Source organism: Exserohilum turcica (assembly GCF_000359705.1).
Source record: "Exserohilum turcica Et28A unplaced genomic scaffold SETTUscaffold_9, whole genome shotgun sequence".
NCBI classification, from domain to species: Eukaryota; Fungi; Ascomycota; class Dothideomycetes; order Pleosporales; family Pleosporaceae; genus Exserohilum; species Exserohilum turcicum.
Genome location: NW_007360310.1, coordinates 1047513 through 1069550, shown reverse-complemented (window position 1 = coordinate 1069550; position 22038 = coordinate 1047513). Strand labels below are relative to the sequence as shown.

The following is a 22038-nucleotide window of genomic DNA, read 5'->3' as shown; positions in this document are numbered from 1 at the left end:
CCCCGCATCCATCCCGGCCGTCTTTGCGCCTCGAGAGATACGAGATATGGCGCGCATTTTAGTGGCCTCTGGCACAGATCACTGTAGATACTCGAGCTGGATGAACAGCCATGATACGCCTTGACTGGACACATTGCCGCAACCGAGATAAACAGCTGGTGGTTAGTAAACAGACACCAAGGTAGAGACTGTTTGAACAGCGATATTATCTCTAATCGGCAACTGCAATAGCGATATCTGTAGTCGCAAGCCGTGGTAGAATGATATCGCCGAATTTCCCTTCGCGCGGTATTCACGACAACCAACTCGACCACAACTGCAACTAAACTGCAATCGGCGTATTACGTAAGGAGCCCGAGGCAGACTGCGCATTGCCACACCTCAGCTTGAGGCTCAAAACGCCATGACAGATCAGGTGGCCAATTTCGTCCGCATAGCCGGCGTCATCCTATGCCACGCCATTGGCGCCGTTTTTGTTCGACCGTTGGTACGTAACGCCTCAAGCAGCCCGCGGATAGTCGGTTTCTCATTCTCACGGCCTGGATACACTTATTCGAGCCATAGTCTTTGTCGGTGTTTGCTGCCTCCCAGTCCCTCAGCGCAAACTACATATGACAGCAACTCTCCGCTCTCATGACATTTTCAGCCGTCCAGCAAGGGCATCAAATGCAGCAGTTCGCGTGCCTGCGCCTCGGCCAATCACGTCTGCGTGATCTTCGCCGGATTCAGTTGTCGGTCAGAGAGCCCTGCATGCAAAGCTACACTATGACCTCACACCTACTAGTGCCTGTCGTTAGCTAGGGGAGACACGGGCACATGGATGCGGTCCAAATCTCTTTGCAACATGCCCGCACAAGGCTGCGCTTCACCCTCCAGATCGCCACTTTTCCTTCTCTTTGCTCTTCTGGAAGCTGCCTGTCCCTTGGATCCCTAGCAGGCATGGCGGTACTCGCTGCCATTCTACCCGTCGTATCGAGGAGTTCGGCTCTGGCGCTGGGCTTGTTCAGGATAGCGGCTGAATCACCTGAGGCTGCCCAGGAGCTCGTCGCTGTCGCGAATAAGATTAATGCTTTTGCGAGTATACTCAAGCAGGTTGGGACCATTATCAAGGAGGACGATCGCTTGCCTTCGCCAGAGGTACGTTGAGACTACTCAAGACGCCATCCGAGCATGTGTCACATGACTTGTCATCCTCTTATGCGTCACTATGCTTAATATTTCTGTTGAGCAAATCCATGTATTCTGCCTGGAAGCGTGGTTTCATTCAAATGGATAGTTATGACAGCAAAAAAAAACTCATATAGCCGTACTAACACTTTTCACAGGCCGTTGATGCGTTGGACGACGTCATAGAGCAATCCCAACATGTCTTGACCAGCTTCGAATCAGCCACATCAATCGAGGGAACCCAGCATCATGGCCGAAGAGATAGTGCTAGTTCTGTGGGAAGCACTGGATCCCAGCCGGACCCATCTACGAAGACAAGGTTGGCATACCTGATGGCTCATCTTGAAGCTTTGAGTACGACTTTGTCCGTCTTGCTTCAGACATTATACACTGCACAAAGCATCATGTGGTCAAAGTGAGTAGTCTCTCGCTCGGCCCAATGCTGCTTGTTTAACTAGTGTTGGGTGTGTACACTTTCTTCACAAACAGCTAACCATGGAACAGACTTCGTCCTACGGTTTCGCCACAGCAAGCTGCCAGAGTTGTTGACCATGAAAAAACTCAACTAGAGACTCTCATCATTCAGCAACAACTGGCAATACTATTTGCCTTGACTATTTTCGAAACTTCCTCGAAATCAGATGCGCGCACAATGGAAGAAGAAAGCCCACAAAGTCTGATCAGCACGGATAAAGACCAAACGCCCAAGCCATCCAATCTCTATCCATACCACAATAAAGAGTTATTCAACCTTGATACATCAGGGTCTAATGGCCTGCCTTCTGTATGCAAGATTTCTGCATCACAGGCCGAACACCTGCTTCATCAGTGGACCAGTTTGCGTCAGTTCGAAAGGCGTCTTGAGGACGAAGAACACGAACAACGGAGACAAAGACAGCAGGCTCAACAAGCCACTGTTGAATCAGATAGCGAGGAAGACCACAGCAAACGTTCTAAGAAACTGGGCGATGGTGTATGGCGATCACGCAGATCACCAAGTGTACAACCGTTATTCACAGCGAAGAATATGCCCAGTCCAGAGTCGGAGAAGCAGTTTGGTCCTCAGGCACCCCGAACACCCGCAGACACGCCTCATACACCTCAAACAAGTATCTCAACAACTTCATCATCAGGGAACAGTTCAGGAGGTCCCCCGGTCGATGCCGCTGCCGCCGTCGAAGCCAAGGAAGACGCCATCGAAGCCGATCTTGAAATACCCTGGAGGCTGTGCACGCGGAAATACCATTGGCGATTTATCGATGCCAAGCAGGTCGACTCCAACACCGATCAACCGCCATCAGTTGCCTTTGCAGAGCGCAACAGCTGGACCGAGATCATGGCGAGCTGGGTGTGCAAAGAAGCCATCCAAGAAGCGCGGCTGCCATTCACCCAAGTTCAGAAAGAGAAGCAAGATGGTCGAAGAACCACATTTGAGACATGCTTCTGCATTGCGCGGCCACTGCAATTCGACCAAGTCAACCGTCTCGTAGAACGCACAGTTGAGATATACCGGGAAAATGCACCGCCTACTCCGCCAGCTCAGCCAAAGGCTAGATCATCATCTTTCCACCAACCATCAGTCAGTGGTAAGAAAGGCAATCATTTCGATCAAACTCGTACACCGGTAACCAGAGCCACACATCCACCTCTCGATCGCGCAAAGAGTGCCATCAATCTTGTACCTCCTCCTCCCCCAGGAGGACCACCACCGGCAGGGCTTGCACCAGGAGGATTACCATCAGGAGGACTTGCACCAGGAGGATTACCATCAGGAGGACTTGCACCACCAGGAGTACCACCCCCACCGCTAGACCGTTCCAAGTCGACACCAGGCCCAGGCCTCGTGCCTCCACTCCCCCAAACCGCCATAAACTCACGCACCCCAAACCTGCAAATCCCAGTTCCCACAGGACAGCACTACAGCCACCATGCTCCGACACTTTCTCACTCTCCGCGACACGCATATTACTCACAGCAAGCCAGCGGGTACCCCACACAGCCAATGCAGGCCAGTGCACCACCATACTATCCCCATCCACACAGTGCGCCGCTACAACGCCCCAATCCAACAGCATCCTTCCCACCACCTCCACCGCCACAGAATCTCCATCCCCATCCCCACCTCTCAACGCCAAATCTTAACCAAGAATATAACTACGCTCAGCCTCACCACTCCCATCACCCCCATCCACACGCCCACCATGCCCACCATGCCTCGCCCCGCCGCTCCCCCCACCTCCCCAGCCACCCCACCTATCCCACCGCAGTCCCAGTCCCAAGTTCCGCCTCAACGCCAGCCACAATCCCCCCACCCCCACCGCCATCCCGCCACTACTACAACACGGACACCAACACAGAAACCGACACAGACACCGACACGCCAACTTCTGACTCTGAACCCTCGCGTCCGCATCGCACCAGACGCTCCGCCGAGCGCAGCCGCTCCCGCTACGCAGATCGGTATGCAGATCGGCCGGCGCCGAGGCGGAGTTATGAAACGAGGAGAAAGAAGAAGAAGAAGGCGAGTGCGGGGGCGCTGTTGGGTGTTGGGGGTTTGACTGCGTTGTTGGATGGGTTGGGGGGACTGTAGGGGGAGGAGGGGAGGAGGGGAGCAAGCGGTAGCGTCTAAAGGGGAGTAGGGCAAAGGACAGAGGCAAGAGAGGGAAAGGAGGATAGGAGGATAGGAGGATAGGAGGATAGGAGGATAGGAGGATAGGAGGATAGGAGGATAGGAGGATAGGAGGATCTACTTGTTTTGTGTGTGTGTATGTGTGTGTGTGTGTGTTGGTTGTGAGTTGATTCATAGTATTCATGAACAGTTATCAAGTACACTTCCATCTCCCCCTATCCTCCTATCCTCCTATCCTCCTATCCTCCTATCCTCCTATCCTCCTATCCTCCTATCCTCCTATCCTCCTATCCTCCTATCCTCCTATCCTCCTATCCTCCTATCCTCCTATCCTCCTATATCTGATAGCGTTTCCAGCCCAAGACTTGACAACTTGCTCATACATACTAATACAAGCCCGCGCTCGCTTCGAGTGACTATCAGAAGAAAAAGCAAAAAAACAAAATCAAAATCAAAATCAAGGCGAAAAGAGGAAAAGGAAAAAAAAGGAAGAAACACATGGACATTAACTAAAGGCCAAGGTAATACAGACAGAGGCTGAGAAAAAAAAGAAGAAGAAGAAGAGGACTACGACATCCTAGGTAAAGGGGGCAAAACACCCGCTTCCCACTTTGCACTCGCACCAGCCTTAGCAGCAGGAATAGGCGTAGCCGTAGCCGTAGCACCAGCAGCAGCAGTAGTAGTACCAGGAGCAGCACCAGCAGCCTCAAGCATCGTCTCATCTTCGGTGTCATCATCACTTACATCCTCGGCCTCATCAACATCCATAAGATCCTCTACATCTTCCTCGTCGCCGCTCTCGAGCCCGGCCTGTCTCGGCGCGGTAGCCGTAGCCGTGGTAGCGCCGCCGGCACTGGTAACCGAGGCATTTGTGGTTTCTGCTTTTGGTCTGCGAGCACGCGGCGCCGATTTGCCTTCTTCCCAGCGTTCGAGGCGGCGGAGAGCTCGACTGAGCATTTTGGCGCGGAAATAGGATTCCTCGCCGTGGTCGTTGACTTCGCCGCCGAAGTCGAGGGGGACCAGGCCAGAGGGCATGGGAGGTGGTGTTTTGGTGCCGCCACCACCGCCTGTGGCTGTGTAGTCTGCGTCGATGAGACCGTTGGAGGTGCCGAATTGCGCATAGGTCTCTTCATCGGTGTCGTAGCCGTCGGCCATGCCTTTACATCGGATCCAGCTGCGGATAAAGGGGTTGGCCTTGCGGCGTCGCTTAGCGGCTGACTTGTACTCGATGCGGATGCCGCGGTCGAGGATAACGTCGACGCGGCGACGGCGGTATTGCTCTACGGCGAGTTGGTGTTGAGTCAGCGGCCGCGTGCGCTTATGCGACGGGTCAGAGCCGTTCAAGGGGAGATAGAACCCGTGGGGGCCGTTGAAGGTTGGCGCCGATGTTGAGGGCGATTGGCCATCTTGTGAATTAGTCGCATCAAGTTTGGCTTTGAAACTACGGGCGGCCGGGCCGCCGCTGGCTCCTATACCGGATTGTCGATTGCGGGACCAGTTCCCCCGACCCGGACCCTTGGGTACAGGGGTTGAAGCCGGGCCGTCTTCGTTGAGAAGGGTGTTGATGCGCATGTTAGGCGTAGCCATCTTCTTGGCCGTGTTGTAGACGCTGTTAGGAGGAGATGCTGAGCGCGTACGGTCGGTATCTGAGGGATAGTCTCGTTCCATAAGGGATTTTGCAAGCTTTCCACGTCCTCGTGCAGACCCTAATGGCTGTTAATTCCATACCATATCAATCCAGCATGAATCTTACCATGTGATGGCGACTGTCTGTCCCTTCCAGGCGTTGAGGCGCCATCATCGGCAGCTATCGAAAAGACTGGGTTCTGATTGAATCCTACAGCACAGTTAGATCTTGTTGACACGATCGGACCGTCCACTGCGCAACATTCACAGACACTACTGTCAAATCAAGTATGTTGGATTCAGAATACCACTCACCCTTCTTGTTGGTGCGTTTGGGGCCCGTCACCACAGGCGCCATATCACTCGCCAGGATAGCCGTTCTCTCCTTTCGCTTGACTTCGCCAAATGCCTGCTCGTCGACCGTGTCGACATTCTCCAAAGCCTCTTGCTCCGGCGTCAGAATTTCAAACGGTGGGCACTTGATGGGAAATTCGGCTGTAGTTGGGTCATCCGCCGGCCCCGGTTGTCCAGCCCCAAAAGGGTTGTTCTCGGCAGCCTCCTTGGTGAAGTCGCTTTCGAGGTACCACCACATGAGCCACAGAAAAGCCGTCGCTCTGCTCTTACTGCTCAAGTTGGAGCGCATGACTAGGTCGAAGAAGTCGCGTGGTGGGAAGAAGTGTAGTTCCGAGATTTTGGGGGCGTACTGGGAGAGGACAAAGATGAGGTTTACGGGATTTGTGCGGGGGATGGTGGCAGCCATGATTTCCTCAATTGTGCTGGGTTGCTCTTGGTCCTCGGTAGCTCCCTTGAGGATAGATTTTAGGCGCGGCGCATCTTGCAGCTGCTTGTAGGCGTTGGGGTCTTGGTGCGCCTGGAGCGAGGGAATCGAGTGGTAGGTTCGTAGTTGGGCGCGCATTTCGGGGAAGACTGTCACGTGTTAGGTGAGGCTGGGGAAGGGGCTCCGGGGCTTCTTACAGTTGAGCGTGGTGTTCATGCGCCCGACGTTGACCAGCAGGCACACCATGGCCATGTTGATTGCAGCCGGGCGCTCCGTCAGCAGCTTGTCTTTGAGGATCTTGCTGCACTTGCTGCTTTTTGCCATGGCATCCAGATAGATGTCTGCAAAGGTATGGCCACTGGTCGAGTCGGATTGCTTGGTGAAGACGCGCTTGTCATCCTCGAACACGAGCTTGAGGAAGTCGTACTGAATGTCCTTGCGCCACAGCGGGATACCGTCGTCCTTTTTGAGATGCTTGATCTTGTTGCCGCTGTAGACGGACGAAACGCTCCCATTCGCATTGCGGCGGGTAGTCGTCGTTGTTGCCGTGTAGTATGTGCGCGCCGGGTCGTGGTCGGGGGCGGGCTTCGACGTCTCGGGCGCATCACCGCCAGCCTCGCTCTCGTCGGGGACAGGCGTCGTGCCCTGCGAGGGCGAGGGCTTGGAGTCGTCCATCTGGGGGTCGGCGGCCAGAATGTGCCGTAAGCTGTTTCGTGAATCCGGCTCTTCAGGGCGAGAGGGCTGCGCTGGAGTGGCAGCAGCGGCGGCGGCAGCGGCGGTGGCAGCAGGTGCGGCGGCGGGCGTGTCGTCCATGATGCGGGCGCGGCAGCGAAAATAAGCTTTGGGTGCTCTCTTGTCTGCTTGTACCCAGGCTGTGTGGCATGCGCGGTGGGATGGGACGGGGGTGAAGAGGGATCCGGGAGCGCGCCGGGGCGTCGTGGCCCTATGTCGCGTCTATTGCTTTGCGACGGTCGTGTGTAGGTAGGGGTCGGGCAGGCCGAGAATCCGAGTATCGCGGGTCCAGCAGCGACAGCAGCACGTCAATGGCGAAGACGGAGACACACGGCGGCGAGGCAGGCGCATCGCAAGCCCAAGCTCTGACGCTAGGACCCGGCTCCGTCCACGGTACGCCGTCATCACCAACGCCCTCGGCCGTCGTCTCACGTTTGGCCCGTGAGGTTCTAGATCACCATGTCCACACACGCAAACGAGTCGCCGACTTCACTGCCACCACAACAATATCAACAGCAACAACAGAGCACCGTCTTCCCGTGCACACGGCTACTTCCATAACAACAGATCATGCTCGATTCAAGTATATGCCAGATACGCCTTGTTGGCATCTGCAAAATGTCCATTGCAGGCCTACCCAAACATTCAAGCCATCGAATCCAAACTCTGAACTGGTATCAAATGCACGCCGCGCTAGAAGACAAGAAGAAGAACCAAGAAAAAAAATAACCAGGATATCTCAATCGAAGGAAAAGAAAAGAAAAGGCGTCGCTCCGACGCCAAACTTGTAGCCATGTACCAACCGCAGACACAACCTTGGCTGCAGCAAACTCCCCCTGTTCAGAACGCCAGTAGTCATTCGAATGAGAATACCCCAAGAACCCCATCCGACAAGCCAGCGAGATGCGATCCGTGGCTCTCGATTAGAAATCAAAAAATTAGCCAAAATATTGGTAGATCGTAATCTATCATCGTACCCCATCTAACCAGAGGCTTGCTCAGTCAAATGCCGTCTCTTCCTGAACCATTAAAGGGTTTTGTTGGTAGTGCCCGCGATGGCCGGATTGGTTCGAACTGCCCGACCCCTTGCGATGCCCGCCCATGCCCATGTTCATGAGCAGCATCCCACTCTCTCGCTTTCGCTGTCGTTGCTCCCGAGCGCCGCCAGTCTGCACTGCGCCGTTCAGACTGCCATACCCCTCCCCAGCCCGGTATGCCTGCTCGTAAGCTGGAGCCTCGTAGCTAGGCCGCATTCCAATAAACCCAGCGTCATAGCTAGCGTGCGGTTGGTGGTGGTGGTGGTGGTGCTGCTGTTGATGCTGCTGCTGATGTGGAGGCTGTGGCGGAGCATAGTTTGGCGCACTGCTGCTCGGTTGATGCTGTGGCCGGTCCACTCGCTGCTGAAAGCTTGTCTCGTTGTAAGCAGGCGTCGGAAGATCAGAGAACATCTGCCGACGCGGAGAGCGAACGGCCTCATCGCCTAGGGACGATGTGTTGTTTCGGATCTCATGGATTGGAGAGCTGGCTTCGTCGAGAGCGACGCCGTAAATGTCACTAAAGTCTGTCAAGAAGAAGGAAATCAATGGTGCTGGAATGTTGAGCGTAGGCGCGAATACAATCCCAACATTGCGCACAGTCATCTTGTTGACCATGGAATTATCGACAATTTCAATCAGGAACGACGACAAGTGCCGAAGCAGCTCAAAGTTGGGTCGAGGGAGTTTATGCACAAGGACATTAAAGCTTTGAATCTTTTTGCTTCGCTCATCCATGTCTAGACAGGGTTAGGACACATGGCGCTTCCCAGTAGTTGATCAGACACTTACCAAGAACCTTGAGAAAGTCAAGGTGCAGTTCTCGAGTGAGAATCGACGACGGGAGTTCTCGTAGATAGAGTTTCAACAACGAAGCAACAGCGTGAACGTCGTAGTATTGGCCATCCAAAAGCTTAATGTCTCCTTCATTGTTGAAGCGATCGCGTAGGCCTTTGATGACAATGTTAGACCCACTAAGCCTAAAGATGCCCTCTTCACTTATCGCCCTCTTGGCCCGAAGGTATTCCAGACACCGGTAGACGACCGCAGGCAGAGCAACGTTGATGCCGACAGGCTGTGTATATTCGACAGCTTCCATAAGCGGGATGCCGAATATGCTGCGGTTCGGGGGCAGCCGTTGCTCAACGGGTATTTGCAGGGGATTGTTGATGTGCACAGGTGCCAGATCAGACGAGCCGCCACGGCCTCGGAACCCGAATATGCTACGCTTCTTGTCCTTGGCCGTTGTGAGGGCTGGCGTTAGTCTAGCGCCCCAATTCTCGGAATCCTTGATGGGGGTTCCATTGCTTGGACCAGAAATGGTGGGAAAGTGGCTTAGACTGTCTTGCACAAAGTGTGCTTCTCGGGGCGATCCTCGCGAGGGCTTCTCTCCCAGGGCATCACGATGGTTGGGCCCGCGGATTGGGGCTTGAGCTGGCACCGTGTCCTCATAGCTGAGACCTTGGAGACGATCCTGCTCCGTCACGTCAGGGCTTTCTTTCCGTTGGGAGCGCGCAGAATCTTGGCTGGTTTGTTGCTTCTGAAGACGCGTTGTTGGAGGAGCACGAATCTCGGTGGGCGAAGATTCGTCCTGAATATCAACGTGGTGCAGAAGAGCTTCAACCCAGGCATCTCGCTCTTCGTCGTTTTCAGCACACAAGACATGGCGAACCAGGCTTGAAGAGTCCTTTCGCTTTGGCTCCAGAATGAGAAAGGCATGGCGATATTGGTTGTCCTCGGAGTCATCCTTTCGCTGTGGCGACTGGGTCGACTGTTGCTGTGACTGTTTTCCAATCTGCGCATTCTGCAGCTTGATGGTGCCCAGGTGAGCACCACCTTCGCTTTCGTAGTACCTGAACTCGGATCCATCCAGGACGAAGAAACGGGCCTTCCAGCCTCCAAAGTTTTTGCCACGCTTCGTAAGATAACCTTCCTTGCGCTGTGTCTTTGGGGCAGACAGAGTGGGGCCTGGCGTGGGCTCAGGGGCTAACCTGTCGCCAGCTTGTGCACCAATCACATCGGCAGACAGATACTCACAGACAATGCGGGCAGTCTTTTCATCCGTGGGGGCTTCCAGAACATGGTCAAAGTACTGATTGAGAGCAACTCTTCGAGCATCGATCTTGGCGGGAGCATGGCCTCCAAACAGAGCACGATCGGGAAGTTTTCCTGGAAAGTCACACAGAGATCTCAGTTGAGCATCCAGGGTGGGCAATGTAGCAATTGTCTTCTCCACGCGCCATAGTTGTTTGTTGTCCGAGCGTGCGTAGACTGCGAGGATAAAGACTGGGTCCTCCTCTTGGGGTCGTGGCATCAAAAAACTCAAGCGAGATGGCCGGAGGCGAGACGAAAATACCTTGACCTGGATGGAAGGAAGGGCGTTGGGAGGGAGCAAAAGTCCTGGATACTGATCGGAAACCAGGCCGCGGTAGACGTGTTCCGAATCGGGGATGTCGTTCAAGGTCGGGCTGCTCGACGTTGAATCTGGGCTGGATTGCGCCCCTGGCACGGTCAGGAGACCCGCAGATACGTCCTTGGCGGACTGGGTATTCTTCTGATTTTGGTTTACCGACGGTGACTGGTAGGACAGAGGCGTGTTTGGCGGAAGTGGGCCGGTTGGGTGTGCGACTCGCGGCGCAGAGACATTCATAGCGCTGGGCGACATGGGTGGTGATGCCAGTGCCGACTTGGGATTCCTGGGTAGAGGCGACCCGAGAGGTCTGTCCCCGGGGCGGGGGCTGGACGGCAGGCCAGGACTCAGCAGAGGCGACGCGACGCTTCGATTGGCCATCATTGAACTATCCGAGTTTGTGGGACTGAGGAGGGCATTTATGGAGTTGGCAGGAGGATGTCGGGGGGAGAGTGGTAGGCCCGACTGGAAAGCATTAATCTGACGTGGCGACAATGATGCAGGGACAGCCTGAGGCTCATGGCTATCCGGAGTTTCAGATGGTATCGCCTGCTGGCTCTTGCTTTCGCTGCTTTTCTTCTTGGACTTGCTTCGAGCTTCCTCTTCTTTCAGGTATAGGGCCTCGCGCACTCGATCGTCTTCCTCGCGTGTCTTTCTCCTTCCCCGTTCCACCACAGGTATCTCGTCCACCTCCAATGTGTCGTCGTAGTCGGAGTCGACATCATCGCCATGCACAGCCTGGTGGAGGTGGGCGCTCGTGGTCGTGGGTTTGGAGAGATTGAGGGGAGCTGGCGGGGCCTTGCGCAAAGGTTGTGCAGGCTTCCGTGGAGACGACTCGAAGCCCTCGCCGCCGATGACAGGGGTGGCTTGGATGAGAGAGATCTCGGGCGGGTGAAGCTGCGACTGGTTTGGCGCAAGCGTCGCATCTGCCGCTTTTCGCGGTGGTGTCGTAGGATTTGGCAGTTGTGGTGGCGGCTGCGCAGCATCACTGGGCTGGAGCACGATGTTGTCGAGGCCGAGGCCTTGGCTGGCGATAGCCAGGGGCTGCGCAAAGTCTGTGGGCGAGTGCACGGCTGAAGTAGGGTTGGACGCGGTGGAATGAGAGGGCGATGTCGCGAGTTGCGAGTCGGGCACCAGGCGCGGTGCAGGGTGCTCTTGCGTCAATGGGGATATTCTGTTGTCTTCGGCTTTTGCGTCGCTGGGCTTCGCAGCGTCGTCGGGACGTTCGCTGGTGACGGGCGACTCGCCGGGCTCGTGCTCCATGACCGAGTTGAATGTGTCCGACTTTTGCAGCGAGCCAGGGCCCGGCGGGACCTGGTCGACATACTCCTTGAATTTTTTGCGGTAGCGGTCTTTGTCTTTCAATGCGCGCTCCAGGTCCTTTTGCAGGCCAATGATCATGGAGCGCTGCTTTTCGACGAGGCGCCAGAGCTGTGCGTTGTGGCTCGAGACGCTCTGCTTCTCCTTCCACAAGGCCATCATGGCGGCCTCTGGCGAGCCGGCGGCGGCCATGAGGGCGGCCATGTCTGGGGGATTGGCCGTGCTTGTGTCTTGCGATGGCCGGGAGACATGGCTGCCGACGGGGCGGTTTTGTGAGGCGCTCGACGAGAGGGACGAGGCAGCCGAGTCTATCGAGGGGTTGCGGACAGGCACGGGTGGTTTGGCAGTCTCTGGGCGGCTGGGGCGCGAGGGGGGTGGAGACATGATGACAGGTGATGCTGGCGGGGAAACGCCAGCCGACGACAGCGTGGGAGACGAGACTTGTCGTAGCTTTGCATACGCAGACGGCCTCGCAGGCTGGGTGGAATTGGTCGTGGGGGCGCTGGGGGGCGTTGGAGGATGCGCTGGCTTGGTTGGGCGAATGGGACAGATGTGGTGTTCCTCCTCGGCCAGCAATGCGTCGAGCTTCTCGCGGGGGCTGCGTGGTTCCTCGAAGCGTGGAGAGTCGTGATAGGGCGAGGCCGGGTATGGGGCTCCGCTGGTGCCAGAGGCAGAGGCAGCGCCAGCGCCAGAGCCAGCGGCGGAGGGGGCGAGCGGGCTGGGGACGGGCTTGCGGCGGCGAGCGTGGAGTTGGTCGGCGGCGGCGGCGGCGGTGTTGGGGTTGGTGGGCGCGGGCGCGGCGTGGAGTGGGCTGTTGGAGTGGTGGTGGTCGCGCGCAAAGCGAATGCTGGCGGCGAGCGAGGGCAGCGAGACGGAGTGGTGGATTGGGGGGTGGTGTTGAGGGAGGTGATGCGCCGTCGAGGCTTCCTGAAGCATGTCTGGATTGGACCTCATGCTTCTCAAACCAGCTTAGCCGGGCGACAGGGATGGGGAGCGGTATAGCAGGCTGGTGGTGGGGATCAGGTGTGTTTCGGGGGCGGGGGCTGCGGCGCTCAGCAGCTATCGTCAGCAGCACGCGGGCGGCCAGCGCAGCATGGGGGCAGTGTGTGCAAGAAGGAACAGGCGCGGCGGCATGGAAGCAGGAGGAGTCGCAGCAGCAGCAGCAGCAGAAGGAAGAGAAGGAGAAGGAGAGAGAGAGAGAGTCGGCGCCGTGGACTAAGCCCAAGCAGGCACCTTGGACCTGGCTGCACCTGCGTGCGCCCAGCCCTGAGCCCATGGGTGCAGCAGCCATGGGCGTGCCAGGGCGAGTGTGCGAGCAAGAGCGGGTGTGGTGTGCGGTGGGTATGGTCTCACGGGGGGTATGGGATGGGGGCACCACCTCAGCACACATTCACATTCACATTCACCGTGGACACGGCTGCAGCCAATGGCGGCGCGCACACGGCAGGGCAGCGACTCGCCAGCAAATTGCCAACAGGGCGCCCGCGACAGCAGACAGCGGGCAGCAGACAGCAGCTTGTTTTCTGCGCGCGCAATGGCGGCAGACAGGGCAGACAGGGCACGGCGGGCGGGCGGGCGGCCGGCCAGGCGGCCAATGGGCAGGGCGCGCCGCCCCCTCAGGCGGCTACATGTCGCAAACATGGGCCGGCATGGCCAGCGCCTCCAGCACTTCTCAAACGTGAGGGGACGCAGCCTCGACGGCGAAGGGCTCCAAGGGCCCCAAGGGCAGGCGAGCGCAGGCGATCGCCCACACGACGCGCCGCTCGCTTCTGCAGGAACCGTGCTAGCCCGCCTACTGTAGCCTACACACGCCTGCGCCCGCCGCCGCCTACGCCTACGCCTGCCTCGTGCACGGATTGAGTTCGACGGCAGCGAAGAAGCTTTGCGCAGGCCCAAATCAGATGTGGATGCAGCCCCCCCCCGCACATGCGGCGATCCGTCGTGATTCGTCGCCCGTCGGTGGCGTCACAATTTCCCGCCGCCGCCGCGCTCTCTCACTCTCACTCTCACTCTCACACGCGCACACTCGCGCTCACTCACCCACTCGCAGCTCACTCGCAGCTCACGCGCCCCCTCGTGGCTTACTCATCACACCCCCCATCACTCAGCACTTGCTGTAGCACCCCAGCCCTCAGCACCCGTTTCTCACTCAGCACTCACCGCAAAAAGACCCCCCGCCCTGCGCCCGCCCTGCCTCCTCGTCCGCGCACTAGAAACATCTCTTGCATGGAACCAAAAGCAAATCGTACGACTTGTCCCAGGCCTGCGCATGCGCGCTGCTGCTGCAAAGCTGCAAAGCTGCTGCAAAGCTGCAAAGCTGCTGCAAAGCTGCAAAGCTTCTGAAACCCCACGGCGCTCAAGCGAGGCCGCCTGCAGGGAGCCGCCCATGGCTCCACCGCTGGCCCGCAGCCCTCGCCGGCCTGGGCTTGGGCTTGCGACGAGCTGACCCTACTAGCCACACTCTGCAGCCTCCATCTCTGTCTCTGTCCTCGCCGCATGCTGCACGACGCACATCGCCCGCGTTTCTGCCTGCCCGCCTTTGTTTTTGTTTTTTCCTTCTTTGTTTCCAACTCTCCCATATCCAAAAAATACCCTCCTGCCGCCGTGCTGCGACAAGTCCACACGCACCTGTTTTGCCCTGTCTGGCCTGCTTCTTCACGAGCCTGTGCCACTCGGGCGTCTCCCGCCTGCATCATGGCCACCGCCTGCGACAAGAAACAAAGCGCGCCACCCTCGCCCGCTCGAGATTGACAGCTTCATGCGCATGCGTGGCTTCCTCCGCTCTCCGTCTTCCCCCCCCCCTCTCCGCTCTCTGCGGCCCACCATCGACGCTGCGCTAACTTGGCCTCTACCAATATATGCAGGGTAAACCTGAGGCACACCCGGCCCCAGATACACGCTCAGCATAACTCCAGCAGCTTGCCGGGTCACACGTCTGCTTCTCATTACGGATTGCCTCGATCCCGACGTCTAATAATACCTTCTTGTTGTCATCCTGCCCATGGCTGTCTGACACAACTTACATATTCTCCAACCATCCTAGACACAGCACGACAAATGTATACACGAACGGTTGTAGCTTAGAACCGGCCCCAAAGCAGAGGCTGCCTGAGCACCACACCATCGTCTCTGATTCGCAGCCGCAGTGGCGATAGCCCGAGTGGTACGTAATGGTAGGTAGTGGTAGCAAATGTGGCAATAGGCAGTGCTGGTAGCAGGCCATGGCAGAGAGCCTTGTCGCCCAGTTTCCTGTCGCGCGCCCGGTACTGTACCCCACAACCAACTCAACCACAACTATAACCCGCAGCCAAAGCTGCAATCATCCAAACACCTATTTGCTGCTGCCACTGCCACTGCCACTGCCACTGCTGCCGGCATGAAGCCAAGAATCATGTTCCCGTCTGCTAGTGCCAAGCGCCATATCAATAACGCCTCGTCGGAGCTGTGAGATTGGATGCGTCACCCATGCTGCCTCAACAGAAGACCACCACCATTACTGAACCGAGGTTGGCTTTGGGCGATCCTAGCAATACCACACACGGGCCTCCCTTCATCTATCAATCGCTATTATAGCAATAACCCAGCCGCCGCTTGCAAACCTAGTCACCCCAAGCTGTCACCGCCAACTGTCATTCCCAAAGGATGGCCCGCATGTCTGAACAAAGGTAGAAAACAGTGCAAACAATATGCAGCCCATGCTTGCCGAGACCTCTGCAACCCAGCCATTGCTTGCACGTGTCGGTCGCCATGTCGAGTCGTGGACGAGTCGTGATATTCCTTCCATGTGTCTTGTCGACCCCGCGCTCCATGCTGCCAGGCGATACTGTATACAATACATGCATGGATTGTTTTTTTTCCTTCTCACATAGATACCCTTCCAGCGCCGCCTCGTTCTATCTTGTTCAATCGTCGTGCAGTCGTGATCTGTCCGTGTCAGTCGCTTCCCTAACCACCCACAGTCCCCCTCTACGATGCCAAAGGCCGCGCATACCTGTGTTCTCGTCCTCTGTCCACGGACCGGCAGACCCATTGCATGTCTTCTTCCCCGGTATGTGCCCATGTCCCTTAGCCTGCGTATGTCGTCTTGTACCTGCCGCCGCAAGTCGTTTTCAATCTTCATGTTGGCCAATTCCGCCGTGAGGTCCATGACGGTGGCGTTCTTCAAGCTCCCCACTTTTGCCCAGGGCTGGATGTGGAATTTTGCCATGATGCGCTGCGAGACCGATGGCCCGATGCCGAAGAAAGATTCGAGCGACCGTTTTACGAGCGTGGCTTCGGTGAAGCTAAAGCCGTTGATGAACACCTAGACGCATCAGCCATTGCCCACAAGTGCTACCCTCAGACATGCAAAACCTACCATGATGTCGCACCTTCACGCAGCTATTTCGCGTTGTGGAGTGTCGCATTCTAGTCGCCACAGTCATCTCGAGCCCGCACGGCCCACTATTCCACATGCGGATGCCGCGGGCTTGGCGCTACCAAGGTGCGACATTGCGGGCTCGACTAAAACACCACGTTTCAACACCGCTTCGCCCTTTGCAACAATTGCAGGGGGGTTCCTCAGCTATATAACCTTTTTCAACCCCCACAATTGCCTTGGAAACCCTCACAGGCATCATGGCCACCTTCCAGAGAGCCGTTGTTTCGCTCCTCTTGATCCTCTCCATCACCTTTGTCTTCTTTGCCCAGGCCTCTGAGGCTACCAAGGGTCCCAAGATCACCCACAAGGTATGTGCTTGCAATTCGTCCTAGCAGACATTCTCTGACATGGAATTAGGTCTACTTCGACATCAAGCATGGCGACGAGGACCTAGGCCGCATTGTCATGGGCCTTTACGGCAAGACGGTTCCCAAGACCGCCGAGAACTTTCGGTACGATATAATATGGTGTGCAATGCGCGACTCCATCAGCTAAGAGAGATGATAGTGCTCTCGCTACTGGCGAGAAGGGCTTCGGTTACCAGGGCTCTGGTTTCCACCGCATTATCAACGCGTTCATGATTCAGGGTGGTACGTACATCCCGCGATATGCTTCTCACAGGGGTTCTCATGTACTAACGACAATTCAGGTGACTTTACCAAGGGCGATGGCAAGTGTGCTCCCAGCACAGCGTGTACATCAAGCATACTGACTTCCCCTAGGCACCGGCGGCAAGTCCATTTACGGCGAAAAGTTCCCCGACGAGAACTTCAAGCTCAAGCACAGCCGCAAGGGTCTCCTCAGCATGGCCAACGCCGGCAAGGACACAAACGGCAGCCAGTTCTTCATTACCACGGTCATCACCAGCTGGCTCGATGGCCGCCACGTCGTCTTCGGAGAGGTCCTTGAAGGTTACGACGTGGTGGAGAAGATTGAGGGTGTGGAAAAGGGCCCCGGCGACAAGCCTAAGAAGCCCGTCACGATTGCCAAGAGCGGCGAGCTCGAGGTACCAGCGGAAGGTATTCACGCGGAACTCTAGACATCAGTATGCATTTTTGCCTATTGTGTCACTTCCTCCCAATTGGAAAGTCGCTGATCCTGTGTCCCTCTTTTAAGATTTATATGGCGCTGCCGAGCCCGCCAATCCTGGCGAGGAGCTCGATATCAAGCCAACACATGCCAGCGATGATGTTGCTAGCATCGCGAAAGTTCCAGAGCCTTCTGCTGCCAAGGCCAAGATTGAGGGGCTGGCCTCTGCTGGTTCCGCTGCAGACGGCCTGTCCATGGGCCAGAAGCTCTTTTTTATCGTCGTCATCGTTGCGCTCTGTGCACTTTTCCTAAGGTCAAGAAGTGGTGGGCAAGGTATGATGGGTGGGCTCAAGGAGAAAAGTATGGCCTAGATCACAGATACCCAAACCGTTTGCTTGCGTCTTGACTTGTGCTTGCTTGTGCCGAGTGCTGCTTGCTCTGCCGTACAATGAATGCTAGAATCGTGTACATGTGCATTCAGTCCCGCCTCTCGTCCGACGAAAATCAAACTCTGCAAGTTTCACCTCTCCAAGACGCGCCCGTTTGTGCACAGTGACATGGACGCCTCTATCTGCTGCAAGATGAAGGGGCTGTGAATGCATCCTGGCTACCACGACGGCGCCAGTGCCGTTCAAGTGTTGGGATGCAGCAGCGCGATATCACAAAAGCAACCAGGCACGCGCTCTCCCTCACAGTCGAGGAGGCGGCCACGCTGCAACGGAGTCATCCCACGCCCACGAGATTCGGGCAAATCCGCCACCCTTACAAACAGCTACATGTCACAGCGCATGGAAAAGCAAGCATGCTGCAGCTGTGACGTTCACCGCTCCCCACTCGCCACACAGCGCGCTGAGAACGCTTGGGAGGCAAGCACACTAGTGCCCAACGCAGCCTAGTGCCGTAAAGGGTTCTCGCGGACGCTTTTTTAACTTACCTGCCGTCTCCCTCTTTCCTAACCACCCACTCTCCAAACCTCCCCTGTGTTCTTACACAACCTCAACACCACATTTCCTGTGTGAAGTCCTTCTTTTGGCCTTCACGCTCCTTTACTTGTCGTTTTTTTCAGGACAGAGGCGTTCCCTTCTTTCCTGACGAACGAGTTATCAGGCACCCGCCTGCCAGTTACCACTTTCGTCACTTAGAACTGCCACTTTTCGTCTGTCGCTCACCGCCGAGCCAGCCGAATTCTACTACACAGTAATTTTTGACTTGTCGCACGACACTACGCACACACGCACAACTCTCCCCCCTCCCCCCCTTTTCAGCAGCCAACCTGACCCCAACGCCATCATGGCTGATCAACTCGACATGGGTCGTCTCAACATAAACGACTCGCAACACAACTCCCAGAACGGCTTCAGCGGCGAGCGTTCTGCCTACATCCCCCCTCACCTTCGCGGCCGCCAGGGCGGACCCGGAGGCCCTGCACAAATGGATGGCCCGCCCATGGCCAACGGGGGCGGTGGCGGCGGTCTCAACAGCAGCGCCTGGGGACCAGGAGGGTCAGTATCCACGCAGCACGGCGCGCGTCAACACACACTAACAGAAAACAGTCACGGACCCCCTCCCATGAACGGCAACGGCAACGGTGGCGGCGGCTGGGCCAACGCACCTAACTTCACCCCTCGCGGTCCCCCTGGCGGTGGATGGGGCGGTGGTGGTGGTCACCGTGGCGGCGGCGGCGGCTTCGACTCCAACGGCTACGGCAAGTCTGGTGGCGGTGGTGGCAGTGCTCGTGGATCTGGTGACGGCGCCTGGAAGGATGGCAAGCATGTTCCTGGCCCGCCAAACCCACGTCTTGAGCGCGACCTCTTCGGCGTCCCCAACGACCCGTCGAAGCAGCACACCGGCATCAACTTTGAAAAGTACGACGACATTCCCGTCGAGGCCTCTGGTCAGGGTGTGCCCGAGCCCGTCACGCGTTTCACAAACCCGCCTCTGGATGACCACTTGCTGAGCAACATCGAGCTCTCCGGATACAAGGTTCCTACCCCTGTACAAAAGTACTCGATCCCTATCGTCATGGGTGGTCGTGACCTCATGGCTTGTGCCCAGACTGGTTCCGGAAAGACTGGTGGTTTCCTCTTCCCCATCCTCGCCCAGGCTTTCCAAAACGGACCTTCTCCCCCTCCCCCAACAGCACAGGGCGGCTACGGACGTCAGCGCAAGGCCTACCCCACCTCTCTTGTCCTCGCCCCCACCCGTGAGCTGGTCTCTCAGATCTTCGACGAGGCCCGCAAGTTTGCCTACCGCTCCTGGGTTCGTCCTTGCGTCGTCTATGGTGGTGCCGACATTGGCTCCCAGCTCCGCCAGATCGAGCGCGGCTGTGACCTGCTCGTCGCCACACCTGGTCGTTTGGTCGACTTGATTGAGCGTGGCCGCATCTCGCTAGCTAGCATCAAGTACCTTGTTCTTGACGAGGCCGATCGCATGTTGGACATGGGTTTCGAGCCTCAAATTCGCCGCATTGTTGAGGGTGAGGACATGCCTCCTGTCGCTGGTCGCCAGACGCTCATGTTTTCGGCTACCTTCCCTCGCGACATCCAGATGCTCGCCCGCGACTTCTTGAAGGACTATATTTTCCTTTCGGTCGGTCGTGTCGGTTCCACTTCTGAGAACATTACCCAGAAGATCGAGTACGTCGAGGATGTCGACAAGCGCTCTGTTCTCTTGGACATTCTCCACACCCACGGCGTTGGTCTCAGCCTGATCTTTGTCGAGACCAAGCGCATGGCCGACTCACTGTCCGACTTCCTTATCAACCAGGGCTTCCCTGCCACCTCGATCCACGGTGACCGCACCCAGCGTGAGCGTGAAAAGGCGCTTGAGATGTTCCGCTCTGGACGCTGCCCTCTTCTTGTCGCGACTGCTGTTGCTGCTCGTGGTTTGGATATTCCAAACGTCAAGCACGTCGTCAACTACGACCTGCCCACCGACATTGACGACTACGTCCACCGCATTGGTCGTACCGGTCGTGCCGGAAACACTGGTATCGCAACTGCATTCTTCAACCGTGGCAACCGTGGTGTCGTCCGCGACCTTATCGAGCTGCTAAAGGAGGCGAACCAGGAGGTTCCCGGCTTCCTTGAGTCCATCGCTCGTGAGGGCTCTGGCTTCGGCGGTCGTGGTGGACGCGGTGGCGGCCGTGGCCGTGGCAACGCTGCTACTCGTGACGTTCGTCGCATGGGCGGTGGTGGTGGCGGCTTTGTTCGTGATGCATGCCTTTGCGGAAAAGGCAACAGTCCTGCCGTCTATGCTCGAGCTCGACGGATGTACGTCGAAGGGTATCGTATGCGAGAAGAGCTCGAAATAGGCAGAGAGCCGCAGAAAAACAGTCGCTGTCTATATGCTGGTTGGGGTATAAGATTCCAGATTTCCGCATCGATCCGCGGTAACCGGGAAAGATTCGCAGAAACAAAAAAACCGAAACTGTAGGAAATGAAAAAGGAAGCCGCCGGAAATGCTGCACGAAGGCCCAGGGTATCGTCGAAAAGAAATGTGCCCCGGACTGGCGATATCGTGAAGCCGTGGACTGTTAGTTTACCACCAAGAGTTGCCGCCGGGACCAGAGGGGTTGCCATAGCCACCACCGCCGTAGCCGCCGCCGCTGCCGCCGCCGTAGCCACCAGCAGCCGGGGCAGCGTAACCACCGCCTTGTCCGCCGTAACCACCGCCTCCGTAGCCACCTTGGGCGCCGCCCCAGCTGCCGCCGCCGCCACCGCCGCCGCCGTTTCACGCCTTCGCTCTTTCTGCAAGCATGCTGCTTGGGGAGCTATAGATTCTCGCTTTCCGAGTCATCCACACGCGGATGGCCATAGTTAGCATTTCCTTATTTTACGACAAAAGCGATTCCTTTTCCCGGTCATACCCCTCGGCGACAACGTCTTTCTCGTCGTCCTTGTGTCTCTCGATCTCTTCACATGCGGAGAGTAGCAGCATGGGCTGTTCGGGACGACGAAAAAGTTTGTCACATATAGATGGCGTTCATGAAGGTTTTGCCACGACCCAACCTTTGTTACGAAGGAAGATACCCCCGGTTCTTTGTGGTAACCGTCATGGTGGCTGTCTTTTCAAAGCCAGCTCTCGGCGGTGGGACTTGAGAAAAAATGGTAGTTTTGGTTTGCACCTAGGCGCGCACCGATATGCGAACCTGGACCCAGTGACCTGGGTGGAAGGAATCTCATAAAAGCACAGTTTCCAGCCAGATGATTAGTTAGATAGACTAGCATGGGCTGCCGACACGCGACAGTCTGTACAATGTATGCGTTATGACACTTGCAATGAGTTGTGCTCAAGTGGTGAAGTTTGTTGTGATTATCATACCACAATATGCAAGTTTTTTTTCCTTTACTTTGGTGCAAGAAATGTCTTGTCTGCTTACTTGAGGTATGACTTTCAACTCGTCCATGAGCCCCCTTCCCCCCCCCCTTTTTTTCCCCTTTCTACAATTGACGTGCTACATCATACTACTGTATCTACCCTCCTCTCTTTTTACTTGCTCACTTACTTGTTTATATATATATATATATATATATCGATCTCTATCAGAAGTGATACCATTTCCCTTTCGCGATTCACTAGAAAATCATAAATCATATAACGTCAAAGTATAGCGAGTGGCCGAGAATAGCGAGTGACCGAAAATGCCAAGCCCCCATCAACTTTCACTACTACTCGCGATGTCTCAACAAATTCATTACAAAAAAGTCTTCCAAAGAGTCTCAAGTACAGCTTGCAATTCAGGCTATTAAATGCGACGCGACAATTAACATTCCACGCGCTGCAGCTCTCTACAACGTGCCTAAACGTACCCTAAGACGAAGACTCGCAGGAAAGCCTTCTCAAACAAGATTTGTTCGCCCAACTCAATGAAACTACTATAACAGAAGAGGA

The 22038-nt window shown here is 56.4% G+C and overlaps 6 protein-coding genes across 6 annotated transcripts; 3 read left to right on the top strand and 3 right to left on the bottom strand.

The window, feature by feature from the left end:
• Positions 1 to 939: 939 nt before the first annotated feature.
• On the top strand, positions 940 to 3757 carry SETTUDRAFT_100000 (uncharacterized protein; the record flags this gene model as incomplete). The annotated part of the gene is made up of 5 exons (XM_008033327.1): positions 940 to 1137; positions 1326 to 1582; positions 1672 to 2831; positions 2913 to 3209; positions 3441 to 3757. 5 exons carry the CDS (start codon positions 940 to 942, stop codon positions 3755 to 3757), a joined length of 2229 nt encoding a protein of 742 aa, XP_008031518.1.
• Positions 3758 to 4363: 606 nt separating this feature from the next.
• On the bottom strand, positions 4364 to 7013 carry SETTUDRAFT_35827 (uncharacterized protein; the record flags this gene model as incomplete). The annotated part of the gene is made up of 4 exons (XM_008033061.1): positions 4364 to 5502; positions 5550 to 5675; positions 5738 to 6349; positions 6398 to 7013. 4 exons carry the CDS (start codon positions 7011 to 7013, stop codon positions 4364 to 4366), a joined length of 2493 nt encoding a protein of 830 aa, XP_008031252.1.
• Positions 7014 to 7652: 639 nt separating this feature from the next.
• On the bottom strand, positions 7653 to 11932 carry SETTUDRAFT_166359 (uncharacterized protein). Its single transcript, XM_008033326.1, has 2 exons — positions 8759 to 11932; positions 7653 to 8706 (listed from the first exon to the last, which is right to left on the bottom strand). Exons 1-2 carry the CDS (start codon positions 11898 to 11900, stop codon positions 7931 to 7933), a joined length of 3918 nt encoding a protein of 1305 aa, XP_008031517.1. The 5' UTR covers positions 11901 to 11932; the 3' UTR covers positions 7653 to 7930.
• A 3625-nt stretch (positions 11933 to 15557) lies between these two features.
• Positions 15558 to 16056, bottom strand: SETTUDRAFT_157900 (uncharacterized protein; the record flags this gene model as incomplete). The annotated part of the gene is made up of 3 exons (XM_008033325.1): positions 15558 to 15620; positions 15688 to 15999; positions 16054 to 16056. The coding sequence occupies 3 exons, from the start codon at positions 16054 to 16056 to the stop codon at positions 15558 to 15560; spliced, it is 378 nt and encodes a 125-aa protein (XP_008031516.1).
• A 257-nt stretch (positions 16057 to 16313) lies between these two features.
• On the top strand, positions 16314 to 17155 carry SETTUDRAFT_100776 (uncharacterized protein; the record flags this gene model as incomplete). The annotated part of the gene is made up of 5 exons (XM_008033324.1): positions 16314 to 16424; positions 16474 to 16568; positions 16624 to 16706; positions 16766 to 16792; positions 16839 to 17155. The coding sequence occupies 5 exons, from the start codon at positions 16314 to 16316 to the stop codon at positions 17153 to 17155; spliced, it is 633 nt and encodes a 210-aa protein (XP_008031515.1).
• Positions 17156 to 18412: 1257 nt separating this feature from the next.
• SETTUDRAFT_44772 (uncharacterized protein) lies at positions 18413 to 20580 on the top strand (the record flags this gene model as incomplete). Its single annotated transcript, XM_008033105.1, has 2 exons — positions 18413 to 18647; positions 18699 to 20580. Exons 1-2 carry the CDS (start codon positions 18436 to 18438, stop codon positions 20578 to 20580), a joined length of 2094 nt encoding a protein of 697 aa, XP_008031296.1. The 5' UTR covers positions 18413 to 18435.
• Positions 20581 to 22038: the final 1458 nt, after the last annotated feature.

Bases quoted from the DNA above. Each gene is read 5' to 3' on its own strand.
- SETTUDRAFT_166359 (XM_008033326.1), bottom strand. From the start codon at position 11,900: ATGGCCGCCCTCATGGCCGCCGCCGGCTCGCCAGAGGCCGCCATGATG. The intron at 8,707-8,758 runs GTAAGTGTCTGA...AACCCTGTCTAG, and splicing joins TGACTTTCTCAAGGTTCTTG to ACATGGATGAGCGAAGCAAA.